Raw genomic sequence first — 20841 nt, forward strand, 5'->3', positions numbered from 1 at the left:
ACCACCAGCAGCAACAGTAACAATGCTGGTTATATTAAAAAATTACTTGAAATACATCTACTGTTGAAACTGAAAGCATATACTCAATCAAGAACATTTTTTAGATAACTCAGTGTTTTTGTGTAGTATATTAATTACCAGCAAACAACAGACTTTCATATATCCAAAATTAGACTACTTATAATTTTTTAAATACCTTGAAGATTTTTCTTTTTTATACCAATAAAATGTGTTTGCAATTGTAACACTTTCAGGGTGTCCTGATCTGTTAGCATTCTGCTAGGTAGCTTTGCTGTACATTAAAGCTTTCTATTTTATTCACATATTAGCACAAACCAAAGCCCCACTGACCAATTGTCCTATGCCAAGAGCTGTTCCCAAAATGAAATGAAATGATTCTTTGTCAAGTAGGACACAACCCAGTGAAGAACCATTAAATAACTATTGATTTTAAGAGTGTACCGCTCTCTACATCTCTCCACCTATCTCTTTCTTGAATGACTAGCAAAATTAATTATTATTATTATGATGATGATGATGATGATGACTAGATTAAAAGAAGAAGCCAGTTTGCTTTAATTTTCAAGAATGTGTCTTCTGTGAGGGTAGTGGACATTAAAGATTTATATTATTTTTTAACTGACAGGCAGAATCATTCAGTTTTAAAACTGACACAAATGTCAGTGCAGGTTTGAGCTCATTTGTTGCATCAAAAAGAAAGGCATCAGCCTAATTTTATTCTTGTGTACGATCAGTCAGTTTGGTTAGTTCTTAGTGTGGGTCAAGAACAACATTAAATGTGTATTAAAGTTCACACAAAAAAGCGAGGGCATGTTGTTAGCTCAGACAGTATCCTTTAATAATTGTGCCAGTAGTTTCGTATGAGACAGAACCAATCAATTCAATGGAAAAAAGGTAAAGGCTGTAACAAGAACAGATGCCCAACATTTCGGCTGTGTGCTCATCGGGTGAGGAAGGCTGCACTGCCCTTTCTTTTCTTTTTTTCGGCGTGTGTAATAGGTTATACTTTTTACCTTTGCAGATGCACCCTGACACAGCCCATCACTGATCAATTAGATATTTTATACTAGATTGTGCAAGTCAGAAACTGATTACATTGATCATTTACAACTCACAGTCTCAAACATGCACCCCGTTGAACCTTATATTATATACATTTTTAATTTTATTATAACCTGTAAGACATGCTCAACTGAAAAAAATATTTGAAATGTGCTCATTACTGCTATCAAAATAATGAATATTATGAATGTGGTTTATATTATCATTTATGATTCCCACTGCTGTATTCATTAGAAGGCAGAGCTCCATTTCTTCTCTCCATCGGATTTCATTTATTTTTGTGCAGCTCTCTTCATTGACTAACAGAGGTTCTGTCCATTATATGAATGTAGAACATTTGATTTCTGTGGAAAGTCAGGTCTTAAGGTGATTCCTGATTTTCCTTCTATGTGTGATTTCCAGGTGATTCATTCCATCGTTACCAGTACCTCATGGAGTTGCCCTCTGCTTCTTTCTTGCACTTTACATTTAGAAGTTCTTTTATTTAGGTCACCTTTGATTTGTATCTTTAAATAATAATCATAGTTTTGCACTGAAGTGTCCCGGTTAAGGCCTAAAACGTAAATTGTTCACAGACTCTTAAATAGGCCTAAGTGTTAAATAAAGATCTAGACCATACATTGTTCTTCTCTCTTGTTAAATGAACCCTAGCCTGAAGGAATCTATTAATTTTTTTACATTTAAGATTTCTCACTTAAAGATTTACCAATGTTGTTTCTTGTCCTAGTGTGTATTTTAAGACAGGGAACTCCAGTTTCTTTATTACATCTTGCCTGGAGAAGTGGCCTGCGTTGCCTCAAAAGCTTGCATATTGTAATCTTTTTAGTTGGCCAATAAAAGGTGTCATTTTGCTTGAATTTTCACTACATTCAAAATGGCTAACACGGTAGAACACCTTAGTAATACTAAATTCCATTACAAAACAAAAAATCACAATTGTTAGGCCAAATGTTCATTAATGTTGGGTTAAATGGTGTAAACAGGGTGACATGCACTGAAAGTGAGCTCGACAAAGGAGAGGAGACCTCCATAGCTTGTGTCCATTACCTGGCATCTACAGTATGAGGGGGGGAGTTTTTACCTAAAGTGTGATCATGGCTGCTACCACTTTTGAAACAGAGGTAACTCATAAGGACCTCAATAATTCTGTGTATGACCAATGAGGTAGGGAATGCGTATAAAGAAATGATAAAAACATGGTTGAGAAGGCATAGTGGCCCAGAGGCTAGCTGTGATGCCTCACTAAATCCATTTATTTAGGTGAAATTTCATGTTTGTTTGATGTTTATGCTGTTAAGGTGCCAAAGTGGTTCTTAAGGACAATGCCACAGGGAACCTATTTTTGGAAAAAAAAAAACACCCAGAAAGAACCATTTGTGTATTTAGATCGATAACAGGCTCCATAAATACTAATCAGTAGAAGATAACAGATTTGTGAAATACTAATGTCCTCATGATTTTAAGAGGACACTGTACACTGTACACACACAAGGCAAAGTTCAGGCCTTCTGGATCTCTAAGCATCCTGCGAGGTAGCCTACTAGACATTAAAGATTTCTGTTGTGTCCACGTATTACAAACCTTCTAAAAGCCCAAAGAACCAGCTTCATACGCAGAGAGCCTGTTACAGAATGCAATGGTTTTTTGTTAGCAATGACTCTATGAGGAACCACATAACCCAGCGTAGTGCCGTTAAAGACTCAGTACTTGTGTATGTGTGGACTTTGGATGTTCTCTCCATACTTCTGTGGATTTTCATTCGGCTACCCCGGTTTTCCTCCCACATCCCCAAAGACACACATGGTAGGTCAATAGGCGAGTACCATTTGGCCTCCATACAGATGATTGCCTGAGTATCTGATGGTAGGCTGGCATCCCTTCCTGGGTTGGTTCGTGCCTTGGACTTAATGTTCCTATGATAGTCTCTGGGTGATAGAATTGGATTAAGCAGATTTTAAAATGTTTTATTATGTAAACTGGATTATATGGCACCTTACGAAGTGTATTTTGTTCACTCTAAAGTCATGCAAATCAGGCTAAAGAACTCACTAATGAATCATTCTGCATTTTGAAGTCTTATATTCTGGTGCAAATCCTTGATTTGTGCAGTTGTCTTTTCTTTTTGTCATTTTCTCCACTCTTTTAATAAGCAGTGAATAAAGTGCTTAGACCCTGTAGTTAGGATATAGCGGGTTGGGTAATGGATGGATGGATGGGTTATTATGACATTCATATGTACAGAGTTAAAGAAAATGAGCAAGAAGCTCATGTAGAATTTGTGAATAGTGTTTATTGCTAACTGCTTGGGTGTTACATTTGTTCAATCAGCATGTAGTTCTTTGTTCATGTTGTGATTGTGGCACCAAAATAATCCTGAAAAGAGGGAGCTAAACTGTTGGAAACCCCGCCTACAAAATTTAAATGTCTAATTATTCCGGTTATTATAAAAACAAAACTGAATATGGTAATTAATAACATTTCAAAGACTAAGAAGTAAAATTAAAAAAAAACATAAAATGATTGAATACAAAGCAAAAATCCATATAAATGCATGTTTTTGGACTGTTGGAGGAAACCAGAGTACCCGGAGGAAACCCACGCAGACACGGGGAGAACATGCAAACTCCCGGCAGGGAGGACCCGGGAAGCGATCCCAGGTCTCCTTACTGCGAGGCCTAAACAAAATGACTAAAGATATCAAACAAACAGAAACATGACATCAAAGGAGAGCAGAAGATCAGCACCCAAGGATAAGGTCACTATGCCCAGGCAATAGGTGGCTCACCTGAGGACATAACCTAAGGGTCTTGCTCCACAATCTAGCGAGAGAGAGAGAGAGAGAGGTTAGGAGCACATGCTGATACACCCACCACATGACAGACCACCTCAGGATCTCAGATTAGGACCCGAGTGCAGCCATGCCATGGGTGACACCTCAGCACCACACAAGTTCAGATGGAGTGGAACAGTGTGAGGATTTGTACGGTGGCTGGAGTGCCAATTCTGCCACCAACCCCCAGCTTTTCCCTGCAGATTGGAGGGCCTACATGCAGGGCTGGATGCAGATTAACGTCATACCCAGGATGGAGCGATTGCAGGTTAAGGGACTTGCTCAAGGGAACAACAAAGCAGAGTCCCTTCTTGTGTTTACGGGAGTTGATCCAGCAACCTTCTGATTGCCAGTGCAGATACCTAGCCTCAGAGTCACCACTCCACCCCATTCCAATCTAACAAGAAATAAAATAATTAAACACATCTAAAAGAGAATTAGCATGGCTGGTACACCCACTACAGTCCAGCTCAGGTCCCAGTCTGCCATTTGTGTAGAGCCACACAGTTGAAAGTGACATCTCTAAAGCTTTTAAACACTGGTGGGTGAGATTTCGGGACAGCATAGCTGACCAAATATACTTGATGTAAATCATGATGTCTGCCATTTGTTATGTGTTGTAGATGGAATTGTTATGTTTTTAGTTGATGTCTTTTAATGACAGTGACTTACTCGATCATAATACATTACACTTGCTTACCTGTTGGAGTTTAGGCAGTTTAAGCAATTTGCACATGGGAGGTGGGGATTGAACTGCTGCCTCTGAGGTTTAACGGGCTTAACCACCACACTGCATTGCTTGATGGAGCAGCGGTCTATGCAGTGTGGTGTATTCATCCCAGCCACATGATCTGTAGCTTATTTTTAGAATGAAAATACACCCGTTACCAAAAACATTGCAAAAAACAAATCTAGACGTGTTACATAACAAAACAGACAATCCACCCTGAAGGCCAAATGAAAACACAAACCTAATTTAAAATGTAATGAAATGCAGCATCTTTTTTTTCTGCTGCTTTAAGGCAGACTTACAGGAGTGTGGTGTCTGCCTGTCTCTGTCTTTATTTTTTGCAGGATTTTATTCAAGGAGTCTTTTGAATCATAATAGATAGATAGATAGATAGATAGATAGATAGATAGATAGATAGATGAAAGGCAATATATAATAGATAGATAGATAGATAGATATGAAAGGCAATATATAATAGATAGATAGATAGATAGATAGATAGATAGATAGATAGATATGAAAGGCACTATATAATAGATAGATAGATAGATAGATAGATAGATAGTAAGATAAACATAAAAGGTACCATATACTGTATAAATAAAGGACACAGATAAATATGAAAGGTACTATAAAGATTCATAGATGAGTAGCTATCACAGAAGCTATTTTGAAGTATCAATATGAAAACTGCAATATGATAGATAAACATGAAAGGTAAGGTTCAGCACTATACAGATATAAAGGACCCTGTGCAGTTGAAACTTACCCTTCATATTTATCTATCATATAGCTGCTTTCATATGTACATATCTGTATTTGTATGACACTGTGTCCTTTTCATCTTTATAGGAAGTTTGCTATGTAACACGTACACAAATCCATACAAAAAGTTGTATATGATAGATAAATGTGAAAGAAACTGTACACATATAAATGACACTCCATAATAGAAAGATGGATATATAGATATGTAAGGTGCTATATGGGAGATAAATATGAATGGTTCTATTATATAGAGCCCTTTATATCTGTATAATAAGATGGGTATATAGATATGAGGGGTGATATTTATGATAAACAAATCCATGCAAAAGGTGGTGTATGACAGATAAATATGAAAGAAACTATGCAGATATGAAGGACACTCTATAATAGAAAGATGAATATGTAGATATGCAGAGTGCTAAATTAAAGTTAAATATGAAAGGTTTTATTATACAATGTCCATTATATCTATATAGTACTTTTCATATTTATCTGTTACATAGCATCTTTTAAATGCATATATCTATCTTTGTCTAATGTTGTTTCCTTTATATTTGTATAATTAAATGGGTATCTAAGTATTAGGAATGCTACATACCAGAAAACAAGCCCATATCAAGGGAACTATATAAAAGAGAAATATCAAAGAAACTTGATAGGAATTAAAATCTTTGTAAAATGTAAGCATTTGCAGTTCAACTTTTTGTGTCTCTGAGTCACAAAGGGAGTCACTATGGAGGAAAGAATCCCAGCTATTTCACTCAAGTGTCGCTGACATAGCTGTAGGGCTTTAGATATCCGTGTATTCCTTGTGGTCTTGGCTGCTCAAATGCAGCCACGTTGTATACGGAGGTGTAGTGAGTGGAGCCGCTGCCTCACAGATCCACTCTGCTTGGTTGAAATCCTGCACCTGGCCATTGTCTGTGAACAGTTTGCATGTTTTCCGTGTGTCTGGATGGGTTTTCCTCTGGTTACTTTAGTTTTCCTCCCATGTGCTCAAAGATATGCAAGTCTGCTGAACTGGTGATTCAGAATTGGCCCCTGTGTGAGTGCAGTGGGTGTGTATCAGTGGTCTTTTGATAGTCTGGTGCCCCATCCAGGGCTGTTTCTTACCTTGTTGTCAGCGTGGTTGGAATGGGCTCTGGCCCCTTGTGACCTGGTTAAGTGGACTTGAGAATATAATGTAAAAAATGTAACATTGCAGATGTGTTTAATCTTGGTAGAGGAGACAAGACGAACAGGTGCGCAGTTACTCTTAGAAAGGGTTTGTATATTGATACTCTTGCTTTGCCTTTAGAGTGGACAGCCAAGGCACAAAGACAACACTACAACCACCACATATGAAAGAAAACAATGAAGCAAAGAATGAAGGAAAAGGTGTGGGAAATGGTGTACTCCATAACGCTGCTAATATGCTTCGTTTACACTTCAGATTATAAGCACCTTATACCATCAATCAGTCAGTCAGTCGAACATTCTAAGCTTTGTCATAGCATTTTTCAAAAGAGTTTCAACCATTTTCTGAAGCCCCTTCTGGCTGAAGCTGATTGGGAGCTGGAGACAATCCAAGCAGAATTAGACACATGGCACCAATCTTTTATGGATGAAGTGCACTAAAGCATTTGGATTCTTATGAGCCAATAATCATCCAGACATGGATGTCTTTTCAGTGTGAGGTTATAAAGTGTAGTACCTTGGAAAATACCCACAATGAAGGACATTCATACAAACAGTGATCTGACCGAGGTTTGAACCCAGCATTTGTTAGTCCTGGAGCATCAGTGCTAAACACTGTGCCACAATGCCACTTTGAGTTTGTAAATACAATATGTGGCACTCCCGTGTTTAAAGCCTTAGGCCCTGATTTAGATTAAGCCGGTTTATGCTATGTTATATGTCATTATTATTATTATTATTATTATTATTATTATTATTCTGAGGTGGGCTGGCGCCCTGCCCGGGATTTGTTCCTGCCTTGCGCCCTGTGTTGGCTGGGATTGGCTCCAACGGACCCTCGTGACCCTGTGTTAGGATATAGCGGGTTGGATAATGGATGGATTATTATCTCTTATATATATTTCTCATCTGGTTAGTCCTGCTTCCACTAACTGGTCCCGCCCACACGCAGCCGACACGGCATTTGTCAATTCCTATTCGTCTTCTTCCACAGATAACTCAACCTCCAGACCACGGACCATACTGAATTAAAATACACGGGCAAATTTATCACCAAATCTCTCCACTATACACTAACACTTCAACATCTCCAGGATATGGACAGTTGTATGTTTTTGACACAGCGCAAGCTGAAGTACGCTTACAAAATAAAGCAAACTCTGCAGGCAGCGAAAATGTACTTTTCCAGCTAGATTCCATGCTCAGAAACATCAACCCCTTCGCTAAATCATACAAACACATGCATGAAATCGCTCAGTCCAATCCGACAGCGTCTGTACGAATGCTTTTCAAGGGAAACCCTGCGCAGGATTTACGACGATACAATGCCCCGACATGTCACAGCGATGTTCCAGCGATTTTCGTCGGAGAAGATGGCGAACCCCCTGCTAAACTGGATATTTGCATCTATCCCAGAGGCAACTTCTATAAACAGATTTCCACGATCAATATCAATTGCGATCCTATGGTTTACCCACTTTTATTCCCTTTCGGAGACATTGGCTGGCACAAAGATTTACAACATGTTCCCGATAAAAGAACCGCCAACCGAATCAGGCTTACTCAATGACAATTTTACGCATACAGATTTTCAGTGAGGAATACATTTAGTATTTTGAACTCCAGCGGCAAACTTTTCCAACAGTACGTCGTAGATGCGTATGTTAAAACAGAAGGTGCGTGTCTCAACTATCTCAGATTATATTAAAAAGATATGCGCGTGGAACAATACAAAGGACTGTCTGACGCACTGCAAGCAAAGGCTGAAAATAACAACGTACGTGTAGGCAAAATGATTATATTACCCTACGCATTTCCAGGAAGTCCGAGATACATGCAACAAAACTATTGTTGTACGTGGCTTATACGGTTAGATCTTTCGACTAATTATCTGTCGTCTCCAGCAAAACACCTATTCACAACTGCGTCTTTCAAGAAGGATTTCTTTCTTCTTGATTTCTGAATTCCTTTCTCACTGTTTTCCATTCCTGTTCTTACACCGCCGTATGCTACGGCGGGCATTTGCAAGTTATTATTATTATTATTATTATTATTATTATTATTATTATTATTATTATTATTATTATTACCAGTCTCTACTATATGGAACAGTTACTTGTATACTTCAGAACTATTTTAAGAACCAAATTCTTTGTTCCTCTGTAAGCACATTTACTCTTAGATAATTTATGCTACACTGGGACAAGTCCATCCTTTTAAATTGAGGTGTTGGTCCATGCTGACTTTGTCTGGGCACTTCTCTCAGGAGTTCACTGCAGTCCTTTGACTGTGTGGTCAACTTCTCTAGACTTTTTAGTAATGACTCTCCCTGTCCTCACTCCTACATACCAAGCAGGCTTTCCTAATTGGATATCAAGTGTTGTGTTCATGACTTACTCATAGTATAACAATAGCACTTGTGCAATTAAATATGAAAAGTCTTCAGCCATACCACCTGAACTTCAGAAGCTGGGCATGTCTGGTCAGTGCTTGGCTGGGAACGATTGAGTTGTGGCTGGAAAAGGTGTTGGTGAGGCCAGCAGGGGGTGTTTAGCATGTGGTCTGAGTGTGGATCCCAAAGCCACAGTGCAGTAAGATGAGGACACCAGGCTGTAAAAAATGGTGCCATCCTTTTATATGAGCTGTAAAACTGAGTTCCTGATTCCTTGCGATCATAAAACATCCCTGGGCGTCTTTCAATCAGGGTGTTTTCTGTTGTCCTTGCTAATCCCATCACAGCCTTGTCCATTCTGGCCCCCTAGTCATCCCTTGAATTATATTAGCTATATCACTAACCCCTTCAACCACCTAACAGCTAATGTGTGGTGAGTGTACTGGCGCAAAAATGGCTGCCATCACATCACCTAGGTGGATGGTGCACACTGCTGGTGGTTGAAGTGGCTCCCTTCTGTCTACTTAAAGCGCTTTGAGTAGGTTAGACAAGTGCTTTGTAAATATAATTAATTATAGGATTTTTAAAGGGAATTATTATGGTTGGTGTAGTGGGGAGTACTGCTGTTTCACTACTCTGAGAGACTAGGTTCAAATCCTGGCCTTGTCACTGCTTCTGTGGAGGTGTTATGCATGTTCTCAGCATGGTTCTGTCTGCCTTTTTCCAACTTCTCCTGTTTTCCACCCACCCAATTTGATTAATTGGTTACTCTGAACTGGAACAGTGTGAGAGGCCATGTGATGGTCATGCACTCCTGTCCAGGGGATGGTTCCTGCCTTGAACCCTACGCTACTGGGATAGGCGTCAGGTCCCTGAGACGCTGAATTGAACAAGCAGATTGGAGCGCAAAGAATTATGCAGTTATATGCAGAGCCAGCAACAAAAGAGTGGAATAAAAATGATTAATAAACGTGGAGTGACCTTTTTGTACAATACACAGTACATTGTATGCACTTTCCCATAACTGAGTCATTTAATTTCACACTTCATCACTGTTCTGTAATATTCTGATGGAAAAAGGCGACGCTTAAGTATGAGGCTTAGTTTTGGCTTGAAGATTTTTCAACTTGTTAATATTTAAGACCTTTCCACATTCTTATTCCTGCATGTTACTTACATGTTAATTCATCTGAATTTTTTACGGTGCAAATATTAAATACTCTCCATTTTGAAATCCTCCTAATTCGATTCAGGGTGGCGTTGGCTGTCCGGCAACATCGTTTACAAGGTGGCAACCAACCTTGGAGCCTATACCAATCCTTGATATGTGCACACACATCCCAGGCTAATTTAGTGACAGCTATTAACATAACATACTCATCTCCAGAGAAATTAGGAAAAGCTGGAGTTCAATGACCAAATAAAACATAAATATAGGTAAATAAAAAATACAAATTCAAAGAACATGCCAACTTGACAAAGAAAAAAAACAGCATCACGATTTGATCTGTGAGGCAGTGGAACCACCCTTTTATGTAACTCTTTCCATCAAAATGACACAAGATCTGTTTTAAAACTCCTTAGTGGGTTCAAAAATAAAGTATCTATCTATCTATCTATCTATCTATCTATCTATCTATCTATCTATCTATCTATCTATCTATCTATCTATCTATCTATCTATCTATCTATCTATCTATCTATCTATCTATCTATCTATAACAAAGGTGCCAAAAATTGTTCTTCTCCTCCTTGAGGAACATCACAACCCAGTAAAGAACCATAAAATGTCATAAAGTGCCATTAAAGAAGCATTATTTTAATTGTGTAGAGCAATCAGAACTATAGAGGAACCATTTTGGGTTGTCATGTGAAGAATCCAGAAAATAAATTAAAAAATCCTATATTATTATATATCCATCACAGGCTCTATAAATTAATATGAATAGATCTGTGAAATATCAGTGGGTTTAGGACTCCTGACACTAAGTTCAAGTTTTCTTGATATGTATGTATCCTGCTAAGCAGCCTACTAAACATCAAAAATGTGTTTTGTCCACATATTATCAACATTCTCAAATCCCAAAGACCAATTTTATATGTAAAGAACTGTTCTCACAATGAAATGGTTCTCTTCTACAAGGAACCACACAACGTACTGGGCAATTAAAAAAGTATTAATTTTAAGAGTCATCATCTATCTATTACATATTCTGTTACCATCTATTTATGACTATGCACAGTATGTATGTAACTTTGAGTAATCACTCTCGCAAAGCTCCTCTAGGTGCACATAAATAACAGTTTGACTGACTAGTTATGCTAAATGCAACTGTACATGTAATGTCAACCTATTGATCAATCAATATTAAGGTTATGTAGTGTCTTTAACATAGAGTACCATTACAGATACGCAACAAAACAAACGCACATACAGATCTGATTGACTGAATACACTATAAGAGTAATGAAGTTGTCTGTAGTGTGTTTTGTATCAACCAATCCAACATGAATCCTTCCACCTACGGAGCCGTCCAGTAATTTTAATGCTAATTTTGTTCTTTTCAGGCTTCCATAGATATGCGTATATATAGGGAGCATCATCACAAGGCAGTTAAAGCAATAATCCCAAATTAATTGATTGAGTCAGTTGATAGATAATTGATAAGAACTCTATCAATATTTATTTCATAAGAGAATACCATCTCCAATTACAGTGCAAAGCAAGTGCAGATTTAATTGAAAACACATTTAGTAAGTATAGAATAACTTACTTTTTCAGGAAAGTATCATTTAAAGTCACTTTACGAAGCCATGAAAGCAGATTCAGTTGATCATAGACTGGATGCTAAAGATGAATAAAGTGGTTCAGGTATCAATCAATCAATGAATCTTTATTTTGCTTTGAGGTGTTCAAAGTGAGCCCCTTTTAAATGCACTTTCCTAAGAAAATTGATGAAGTGTTTGATATAGTTTAGCGCTGTGGTTGTATGATCAATCAATCAATCAATCAATCAATCTTTATTTTATACAGCACATCTCACAGACATATCACTATCAAACTTCTCTTTACAAAGCCCACAAGAATCCCAGTTGATTGACTGAGTGAATGGTTGGTGAAGGCGGACACAACAATTGCCAGGCCGCCCCTCACAAACTGTTATTTTTATTTTATTAACTGTCCATTTCATTGGCTGTGGATGTTGTGACTTTGGTTTCTGCATCTGCTTTTTGGGGTTTCTGTTTCATCCAAACAAACTTCCATGTTAACAACGATGCTTACAGTTTTCATGAACTCTCAAAATATATTAGCGGGGATGAAAAGAACTGAGCTTCTCACCTGACATACAGTAGTCTTTTTTTCACCAAGGATTTTCTAACTGTCAATTCAGCTTTTGGCTTCTGGTATTTTCTCTTATTTCTCTTACGAGGTCTGAATTAATGTTCTCACCCCTCTCTCCCCCAGGTCATGGGGGCCTTAACCAACTAGGCGGAATGTTTGTGAATGGACGGCCACTTCCTGAAATGATCCGCCAGCGAATTGTTGACATGGCACACCAGGGAGTTCGTCCCTGTGATATTTCACGACAGCTGCGAGTCAGCCATGGCTGTGTGAGCAAGATATTAGGAAGGTAAGTGAAGGGAGTAAAGAGACACAGGAGCTCAGCTTTGAGGGTGGGAGGTAAAGACATTTTGGAGAGAGAGATAGTGAGACAGACAGGCAGATAGTGAGAGAGAAGAAACAAATAGAAAGGTAGACAGACAGACACAGAATGTGAAAGAAAGAGAAAGAGAAAAAAGAAATAGAGATTGAACCCTATAATGAGTGAAACAGACACAGAGAATGAGACGTTGAACATAAGGAAAATTAAAGAATGACAGCTAGACAGACAGAAGGAGAACTGGGCAGAAAGAGAATGAGAAAATAATAGCCAGACAGACAGAATGTGAAAGGAAGAGAAAAAGGAAAAATAAATAGAGAGAGATGTCTATGATGAGTGAATCAGGAAGCCAGGATGAGAAATGGACAGAAGGAAAATGATAGAATGACTGCTATACAGACAGAATGTGAGATAGAGATGGATGGATAGAGAGAGAGAGAGAGACAGAGAGAGAGAGAGAGAGAGAGAGAGACAGAGATAGGGGAGACACATAGAAAGGTAAATAGACAGACACAGAAGTAGAGAGAAACAAACAAGTCAGGCAGAGAGAGGATGAGAGGGAGAAATTAATAAAAGTCACAAAGGTGGACAGAAAGAAAATGTCAGCCAGATGGACAGAATGTGACAGAGAGATAGAGAAAAGGAAGGAGAAAGAAAGTGAGAGACAGATAATTATAATAAAAAATACCCATGCGATAAAAAACATGAGGCAGGTAGACAGGAAGTCAGATAGACAGGTAAGAGAAAGATACAAGAAGACAGAGAGAATGTGAAAAGAGACAAACTAAGGGCTGAGACAAACAGAGTAAGAGACTGGTAGAAAGGCAATGAGAGTATGACAGCCAGATAGACAGAATATGAAAGAGACACAGATGAAGGGACAGACAGACAAAAGATAGAGGAAGTGAGAGAGAGAGAATCAGATAAATATAATGAGTGAGACAGACAGACACAGAGAGACAAGCAGAAAGAATGAGATACGGAATGAGAAAAAGAGAATGACAGATAGAACGGGAAAGAGAAAAAGAAAGATACAGAAAGTGTTAGAGATAGACACATGTATTCAGCGAGGCAGACAGAAAGAATTAGGGAATGAAAGAAAAGACAGACAGAATGCTAGAAGAAACAGACATAGTGTGTAAGACAGACAGAGTGAGAAATGGACAGAAAAGCAATGAGAGAATGACAGACAGACAAAATATGATCGAGAGAAGGAGCAAGAGTGAGAAAGACAGACAGACAGATAGACAGACAAAAAGAGAATAAGAGACAAACATTAAGACAGATGGACAGAGAGAGATAGATGAGTCTGACAACTCATAGTTACAATTAAAGGATATTTAAGTTTAAAAAATAATGGGGTCGAATGCAGAAAAGATAAAATGAATGTGTAAAAACAGAAGAGTGGGCAAAAAGAAAAGAGAAAGGCATTCAAAGGGAGAAGTGACCGAAAGACAAATAAAGTAAGGAGATAAACATGAAAATAATGAGAAAAAGCCAAAGAGGGGCACGAGTGAGAAAGACACTAAATAAGGTGAACAAACAAATATTGAACAAGTGGAGAAGTGAACATTTAAAGAGGTAAAAGACGAGAACAAAGGAGACAAATGGGAAAAATGAAGACTGGTATGTAAAAAAGAGATGTGAAAAAGAAAAGAGAGAATGTGGAAAATGAATGAAAGGACATTTGAAGGGAGAACAGAGAAAGTCAAGAATATTTAAATAACCCAAAAAAGGCAATTGATGTACAAATGAAAGAGTGATGGGCACAAAAGTAAATGAACAGTGCATGGGTTCAAATCCCAGTCCAGTCATTATCTGTGTGGAGCTGGCATGTTTTGCATGTGTCCATATTTGTGTTTTTCTCCAACTTGCCTTACAACATCCAAATGGCATTTACTGTATTATTATTAACTGGTCCTATGTGAGTGTGCTCTGCTCTGTGCTGGGCTGACACCTCTTCCAGGGTTCGTTCCTGCCTTGTGCCTGATGCTACCAGGATAGACACTGGCCTCCCATGACCCTGAATTAAGTTTGAGAGTATTCAGTTATATTACAATTAAAGAGAAGGAAGCTAGATGCTTAAAATGATGAGGGACAGATAAAAATGAGAAAAAATGACTTCAAAATGGACAAGCAAGATGGACAAAATAAAAAAAGACATGTAGAGAGAGACTTGTGAGGTCAAACAGAAATGTGGGTGATGTTATTTTTGAGTTCTTTGAGTCCTGAACCTGTTTCCATGAAATATAGCATCTTGCACTGGTTGGTAATTTGCTCTGACTGAACCCCTTAATGCAAATTTGTTAATTCTAAATCCATTTAAAAGTGCTATTCTTTCACTCTCCCCAGGTACTATGAAACAGGAAGCATCAAGCCTGGTGTGATTGGGGGCTCCAAACCAAAAGTTGCCACACCAAAAGTGGTGGACAAGATAGCAGAATATAAGCGTCAGAATCCTACCATGTTTGCCTGGGAGATCCGAGACCGGCTACTGTCTGAGGGGGTGTGTGACAATGACACGGTGCCAAGCGTCAGCTCCATTAATAGGTAACACCAAGGGCCATGGTGAACTGTAGGACAGAGTTGATTGGAGTGCAGAAGCACATGACACGGCCAGGGTGGGCACAAAGAGAACGTTAGGAGGGAAAAAGTGGAGAATGTCACAAAGCATGCAGCAGACAAGTAGAAGGTGATGCATCTCCACAAGTGCATTGACATTTCTTCCCTTTGCAGGATTATTCGGACAAAAGTTCAACAGCCATTCAACCTTCCAATGGACAGCAAGGGCCTGAGCCCTGGGCACACGCTGAGTAAGTAAAGCTTACTAGAGCTTTGTTGACTGCTTTTCTCACCATGACAATGACACCACTCTCCTTTTTGATGTGTCCCTACCAGTCCCAAGCTCTGCAGTGACGCCCCCTGAATCCCCCCAGTCTGACTCACTGGGTTCAACTTATTCCATTAACGGACTGCTGGGTATTGCGCAGGCTGGTGGCGAAGGCAAGAGAAAGCATGATGACAGTGAGTGTGTTTCTTTGTAGCTGGTGGCCTCCTTCTTGCTTCACTACAGATGCTAGATGTTCTCAGCCTGTTTATTTCATATGTCTGTTGTTTATTCTGTTGAACCCTGTAGATCTACATTTTTTAGGATCTACTGGCATTTGTCCATTACTAGGTTCATTGTCACTGACAGCTTTGCCTACCTGTCTTTGGGATGTCATTCATCACTTTACCCATCAGCAGTTACTCCATTATCTGTGGCTAAGTGAAGATGACCTCTTGCACACCAATAATTCCTCATGCTTTTTTTGCATAGCTTTATGTCATTATCTCTCTAGTTTATTATCATTATGTCTCTCTTCAGCCAACTTACTAAAGGCCATGTCACATTAGATGTCTTTTCTAGCAATTTTCAATCATAGACTTCTTTTACATAATCTTAGCTACAATGCGCTTTTGTGAAATTTAGTCATGTAATGTGATGCACCCAGTGACTCACTCCAACTAGTCCATGACTCACTCCAACAGAATCAAACAGGTTTGATTTTGCCTTAGAGCTGTGAATTAATGAAGAACAATAAATGTAATGCTACTCTGAAAAATGAGGAACACGGGTGTTTTAATATTGACAAACAAATAAAAGACTCAACTGTTTTATGTACTACAATAAAATAGAAAAAAAGAAAAGGGTTAGGGTTAGGGGTAGGATTGGGGTTAGAAAACAAAAAATTGCAGCTGAAAATGCTGTACCTGGAAGGCCTTTACATGGGCGTTGGCACCAACAGGCAGAACATTTATTAGCTGTTAGAAAAAGGAGCATTATTGCAATACTTTAGAAATGTGAAGTTGTGCTGGAAAGTCATAGGTCTCTAAAAGCCGATGTCATATTACATGACTTCTAGTTATTGGGCATGTCAGACTTACTCACTGCAGTAGCGGATCTTGTTGCTGGACCATGTTAGTTTACATGACTAATAATAGCTGGACATAACACATTTAGCAACTTGTATGCAGACCTTCCAACAGAATTGTGCTTGCCCATTCTTGTGATAGCTAATGATGTGCTGCCTGATGGAGCCGGTGCTGTATAAAGGGTTAACAGGTATGACGCGTTCAGCCGCGTCTTTTTTCTGTTCTATCGTGGTACATATAACATGTGACTTCAGACAGATGAGCCTCTCTTCTGTTTACCAGGTCCAAAGCACCGGCGTTCTTCATTCCTCGTTCCTTTGTAGGAGTGAATGCTGGACTGGTTGGAATGAGTCTCGGGGTACATCATATCACATGACTGGCCATTACAGGAGCACACTGCTGACTGCCTCTGACTGACTCACTAAGATTATTTAAATGAAAGCTACAACTGTATATTGTCTTAATGTTTGACATGGCCTTAATCTGACATATCCTCCGACCAGAAGTCAAGTAATTTCACATTGGATTAGTCCACTACATCTAATTCGTATTGAGCCTGTAGATCTCAGCATATTTCCAGAGTCCAATAGATCCTTGTAGAACTGGACCTCAGGATCACCCCGTGGTTCTGTTCTCCTCTGCATCTCTCATGAATCCCTTAATATTTACATCTTTCCTCTTCTTGTTTTTTTTTTTACAAAAGTAAGATCTTTCCAAATGTGAAATTTTGTAGGTATTCTCTGCTTCTTACAATAATCTATTAAGGTTTTGCTATGTCACTTTCTTCTTACATAAGAAAAAACAGTTTTCAATAAGTGAATTAGCAGGGACCGGTGTGTCGGTATTGCATAAGTTATCCATACCCAATAGTTATTTTCTTGTGAGTGACTTAAAATGTCTGTCCAACTTGACACCATATTGTTAATGCGACGGAAAAATTTAACAACTGAATTACGAACAGTATGCAAGTGTCAATAAGTAATGAGAATAAATGGATACTATTGGCACAGGCAGTTCAATGTTATATACTTATTATAAATGCATGTTATTTACTTTGTATAAATAAAAACATATAATAAATAAAAGGAAATCTTGACAAATACCGTACCTTATACAGTATATGTTTTATACTAGACTGCAACCATGAAATCTTAAAACAGTAGTTATTACTTAAATAATCCAAGTTCTATCATCGGTCCCAAAGAAGTACAGTAGATTTATAAAGGAATCATTTTATGCACACTTCTTTGTGCTCTGCATTTAATTTTAATTTTAATTGGTTCTGAGGCTAAGAATCTGCACTGGCAATCAGAAGGTTGCCGGTTCGAATCCCGTAAATGCCAAAAGGGACTCTGCTGTGCCTTGAGCAAGGCCCTTAACCTACAATTGCTGAGCGTTTTGAGTAGTGAGTAAAGCGCTACATAAATGCAAAGAATTATTTTGATTATTACATTTGCTATTTTTGACCATTAGTCTACACTCTGTGTCATAGCTAAGCTGTCTTCTTTTGTGTATATTGCTGATTTGCTTATCCCTCTCTTTCTGTTTTCTTTTTGTCATGTGAGTTGTTTCTAAGATGCCAGCCACAGTATTGTCTATCTTGTTTGTTTGTCCTTCTCTGTACTGTGCTCACTTGTTATACCATTACTTGTGTCATGGTGGCGCAATCCACTTGTGTGTATGTTTGTTTAGTTTGAATCCCCCATTTGTAATGCAGATATCTCCACCTTGGTAGACTTTCTCAGTTCTCTGTATGCTGTTGCTTTGTTGGCCTTTGCAGGACATTTCGTTTGTCCTTCCATGACTCACGTCTGCACTAGTGAATCTTTTAGCATGGCTGTGTATTGAGTTTGACATCATAACCTTTGTTTGTCCAGATGATGTGGTGGGATGTGGATTGGTCAGGAGAGTGTCATTCTTTCTTTTGGACACCTTATCATATATATTGTATAAATATCATTTTATTTTTCAGAAAAGCCAAGCAAAATGACACCTTTTATTGGCTAACTAAAAAGATTACAATATGCAAGCTTTCGAGGCAACTCAGGCCCCTTCTTCAGGCAAGCTGACATCTCGAAAGCTTGCATATTGTAATCTTTTTAGTTAGCCAATAAAAGGTGTCATTTTGCTTGGCTTTTCTCTACATTCATAATGGCTAACACGGTACAACACCCTAGTACTACATTTTATTTTTCAAAAAGCATGGGGAAACACATTTCTGTTTGTGTTGTGACATCTCACAACAGATAAACCAACCTCTTCTGAGCCTCTCATTATTGCCAATGACTGTCCCTGCATTACCTGATCCAAGTCTTTAGATCTCTCAACTCCGATTCTTAACTGTACTTCCTGTAACTGTACTCCACACAGGATCTCTTAGCTTCAGGACGTCCATTTTTCAGTTTCATATGCTGGAAAGTAAAACTTTTTTTTTAGTTCTGACATGAATGAATACACAAATTAAACATTAGGATTTCAGATTTCTCATTTCTCTTTATTCATCGTCCCTTCCTTTGTCTTTTTATTAGTATGCAGTATATAGGTGAAATATTGAAAAAATATTACTTGGATAACCCTAACTCTAAGCCTAACCTTAACCCTAACTTATCCAACTTTTGTACGATGCAGGTGACCAAGAGAGTTGCCGCCTTAGCGTGGACTCTCAGAGCAGTGGGGGTGGACCACGGAAGCAACTACGACCTGATCACTTCCCGGCTCAGCACCTGGAAGGGTTGGAATGCGGCTTCGATAGGCACCATTATCCGCCTGATGCTTTCACATCACCCAACCACAGCAAAACTGAGCAGGTATGACAACATAAATGGTACCTGAATACACAAAATCAAGTACTGTATATGTGCTGGAGGTCAGACTTTGTCAATCTACTGGAGCCGTGTAAAGTGAAGGGAAGGAGCACCAGGGGCCATAGAAATAATGGTGATTTGAAGACTTTCATGCCCTGTCCTCACACACTACACAGACTTGGAAAACTGTTAAAGCAACCCTGACATACTCAATACAGCTATGAGCCACAGTAAAGGTCTGTCTTAATAATTGCCTTGAGAACACAGTAAAACCTTAGGAATGTAAAGTCATTGGATGATATGAAGGTCTATCAATGTCTGTCCTCACAATGTTTAACTTTAAGTTTCATTTACCTTATGTTACTAATACATTAAAAGGTATATATGATTTGAAGCTCAGGCCTGCCATGGCCTGTCTTCAGTATATTCAAGTAGGCCAAGCGTAACTGTCAAGGTCACTCAAAGATACTCAACAGTGACATAATGGACTCTGAAGGTCTGTGTAATTGTTTATGAGTGATACAGTATATACACTAACAAGGTGTATTCTCAGAGCATTCAAGTTTAAATTATTTACTGTATGTGACCAGTACTCTAGAATTGGTGTATGAAATACGAAGCAATCAAGACTCACAGAAGGAAACTCAACAGCAATGTGAAATACGGTCAATGTCTGTGCCCACAATGTTCAAGACAGGTATGATGAATTATCAAAGTCCTTCCTGACATGCACCATGCTAATAGGCCAGACTGTCAAGATCTTCCTTCATAGAGTTCAAGTTTAACTTTGAGTTTTGTTTGTCATTTGCATGTGTTTATCCATTATCACACATGCTTAGTTGAATTCAGGATGTACTGCATATAACCAGCACATTGGAATTTATACACGATGTAATGAACAGTCAAGGTTCACAGCAAGAGGCTCCAAAGTGATGAAATTTCACTGGTGATCAGAGCTGTCATGTTTCATCGTCAGGATATTCAGCGGTATTATGAAATATTATTAAAATCCTGTTTGTGATGTTCCATAATGATATGACAAATTGCCAAGGCTAGACCTCAGTATATTGAAGTTTTATATTTCCATATCTAACTATCTATTCCATAGGAATACATAGTTAGATATGGAAATATATCTATCTATTCTATCATATCTATCTATTTTTCAAAACCTATTTTAGGGTGCAGGCATTTGTAGTGTTTATACATGATATGAGGAACAACCAAAGTCAAAACATCAAAAAGCTCAACACTGACTCAAAGGACTGTTAAATCTTTTGAGCAGACTGTTCAAGAGTGTTATGAACAACTGCTGAGGTCCAATCAGTGATGGTTCATGGTGATATGAAGGACTATCAGGGTCTGCCTTCAGAGTGTTCAAGTTCATCAACATAATTTATTTACCTCATCTAAGGAGTACATGATATGAAAAACAGTCAAGATCCACAGAAAAAAAGCTTGAAGGTGAAGTGAAGGACAGT

The 20841-nt window shown here is 38.5% G+C and overlaps 1 protein-coding gene across 3 annotated transcripts in view; it reads left to right on the forward strand.

The window, feature by feature from the left end:
• pax8 (paired box 8) overlaps nucleotides 1-20841 on the forward strand; it is a 39793-nt gene that overhangs the window by 8390 nt on the left and 10562 nt on the right. For 2 of the 3 annotated variants that reach the window (XM_039768302.1, XM_039768305.1), the window contains exons 1-5: nucleotides 12191-12611; nucleotides 14994-15191; nucleotides 15378-15454; nucleotides 15540-15665; nucleotides 19185-19363. In XM_039768302.1, the coding sequence (XP_039624236.1) occupies nucleotides 12421-12611; nucleotides 14994-15191; nucleotides 15378-15454; nucleotides 15540-15665; nucleotides 19185-19363 (771 nt within the window). In that variant the 5' untranslated portion in view covers nucleotides 12191-12420. Of the gene's footprint in view, nucleotides 1-12190; nucleotides 12612-14993; nucleotides 15192-15377; nucleotides 15455-15539; nucleotides 15666-19184; nucleotides 19364-20841 lie in introns of those variants that run through there. The other variant, XM_039768303.1, reaches the window with a different exon arrangement.

The sequence above is a fragment of the Polypterus senegalus genome, chromosome 11, assembly GCF_016835505.1.
Source record: "Polypterus senegalus isolate Bchr_013 chromosome 11, ASM1683550v1, whole genome shotgun sequence".
NCBI classification, from domain to species: Eukaryota; Metazoa; Chordata; class Cladistia; order Polypteriformes; family Polypteridae; genus Polypterus; species Polypterus senegalus.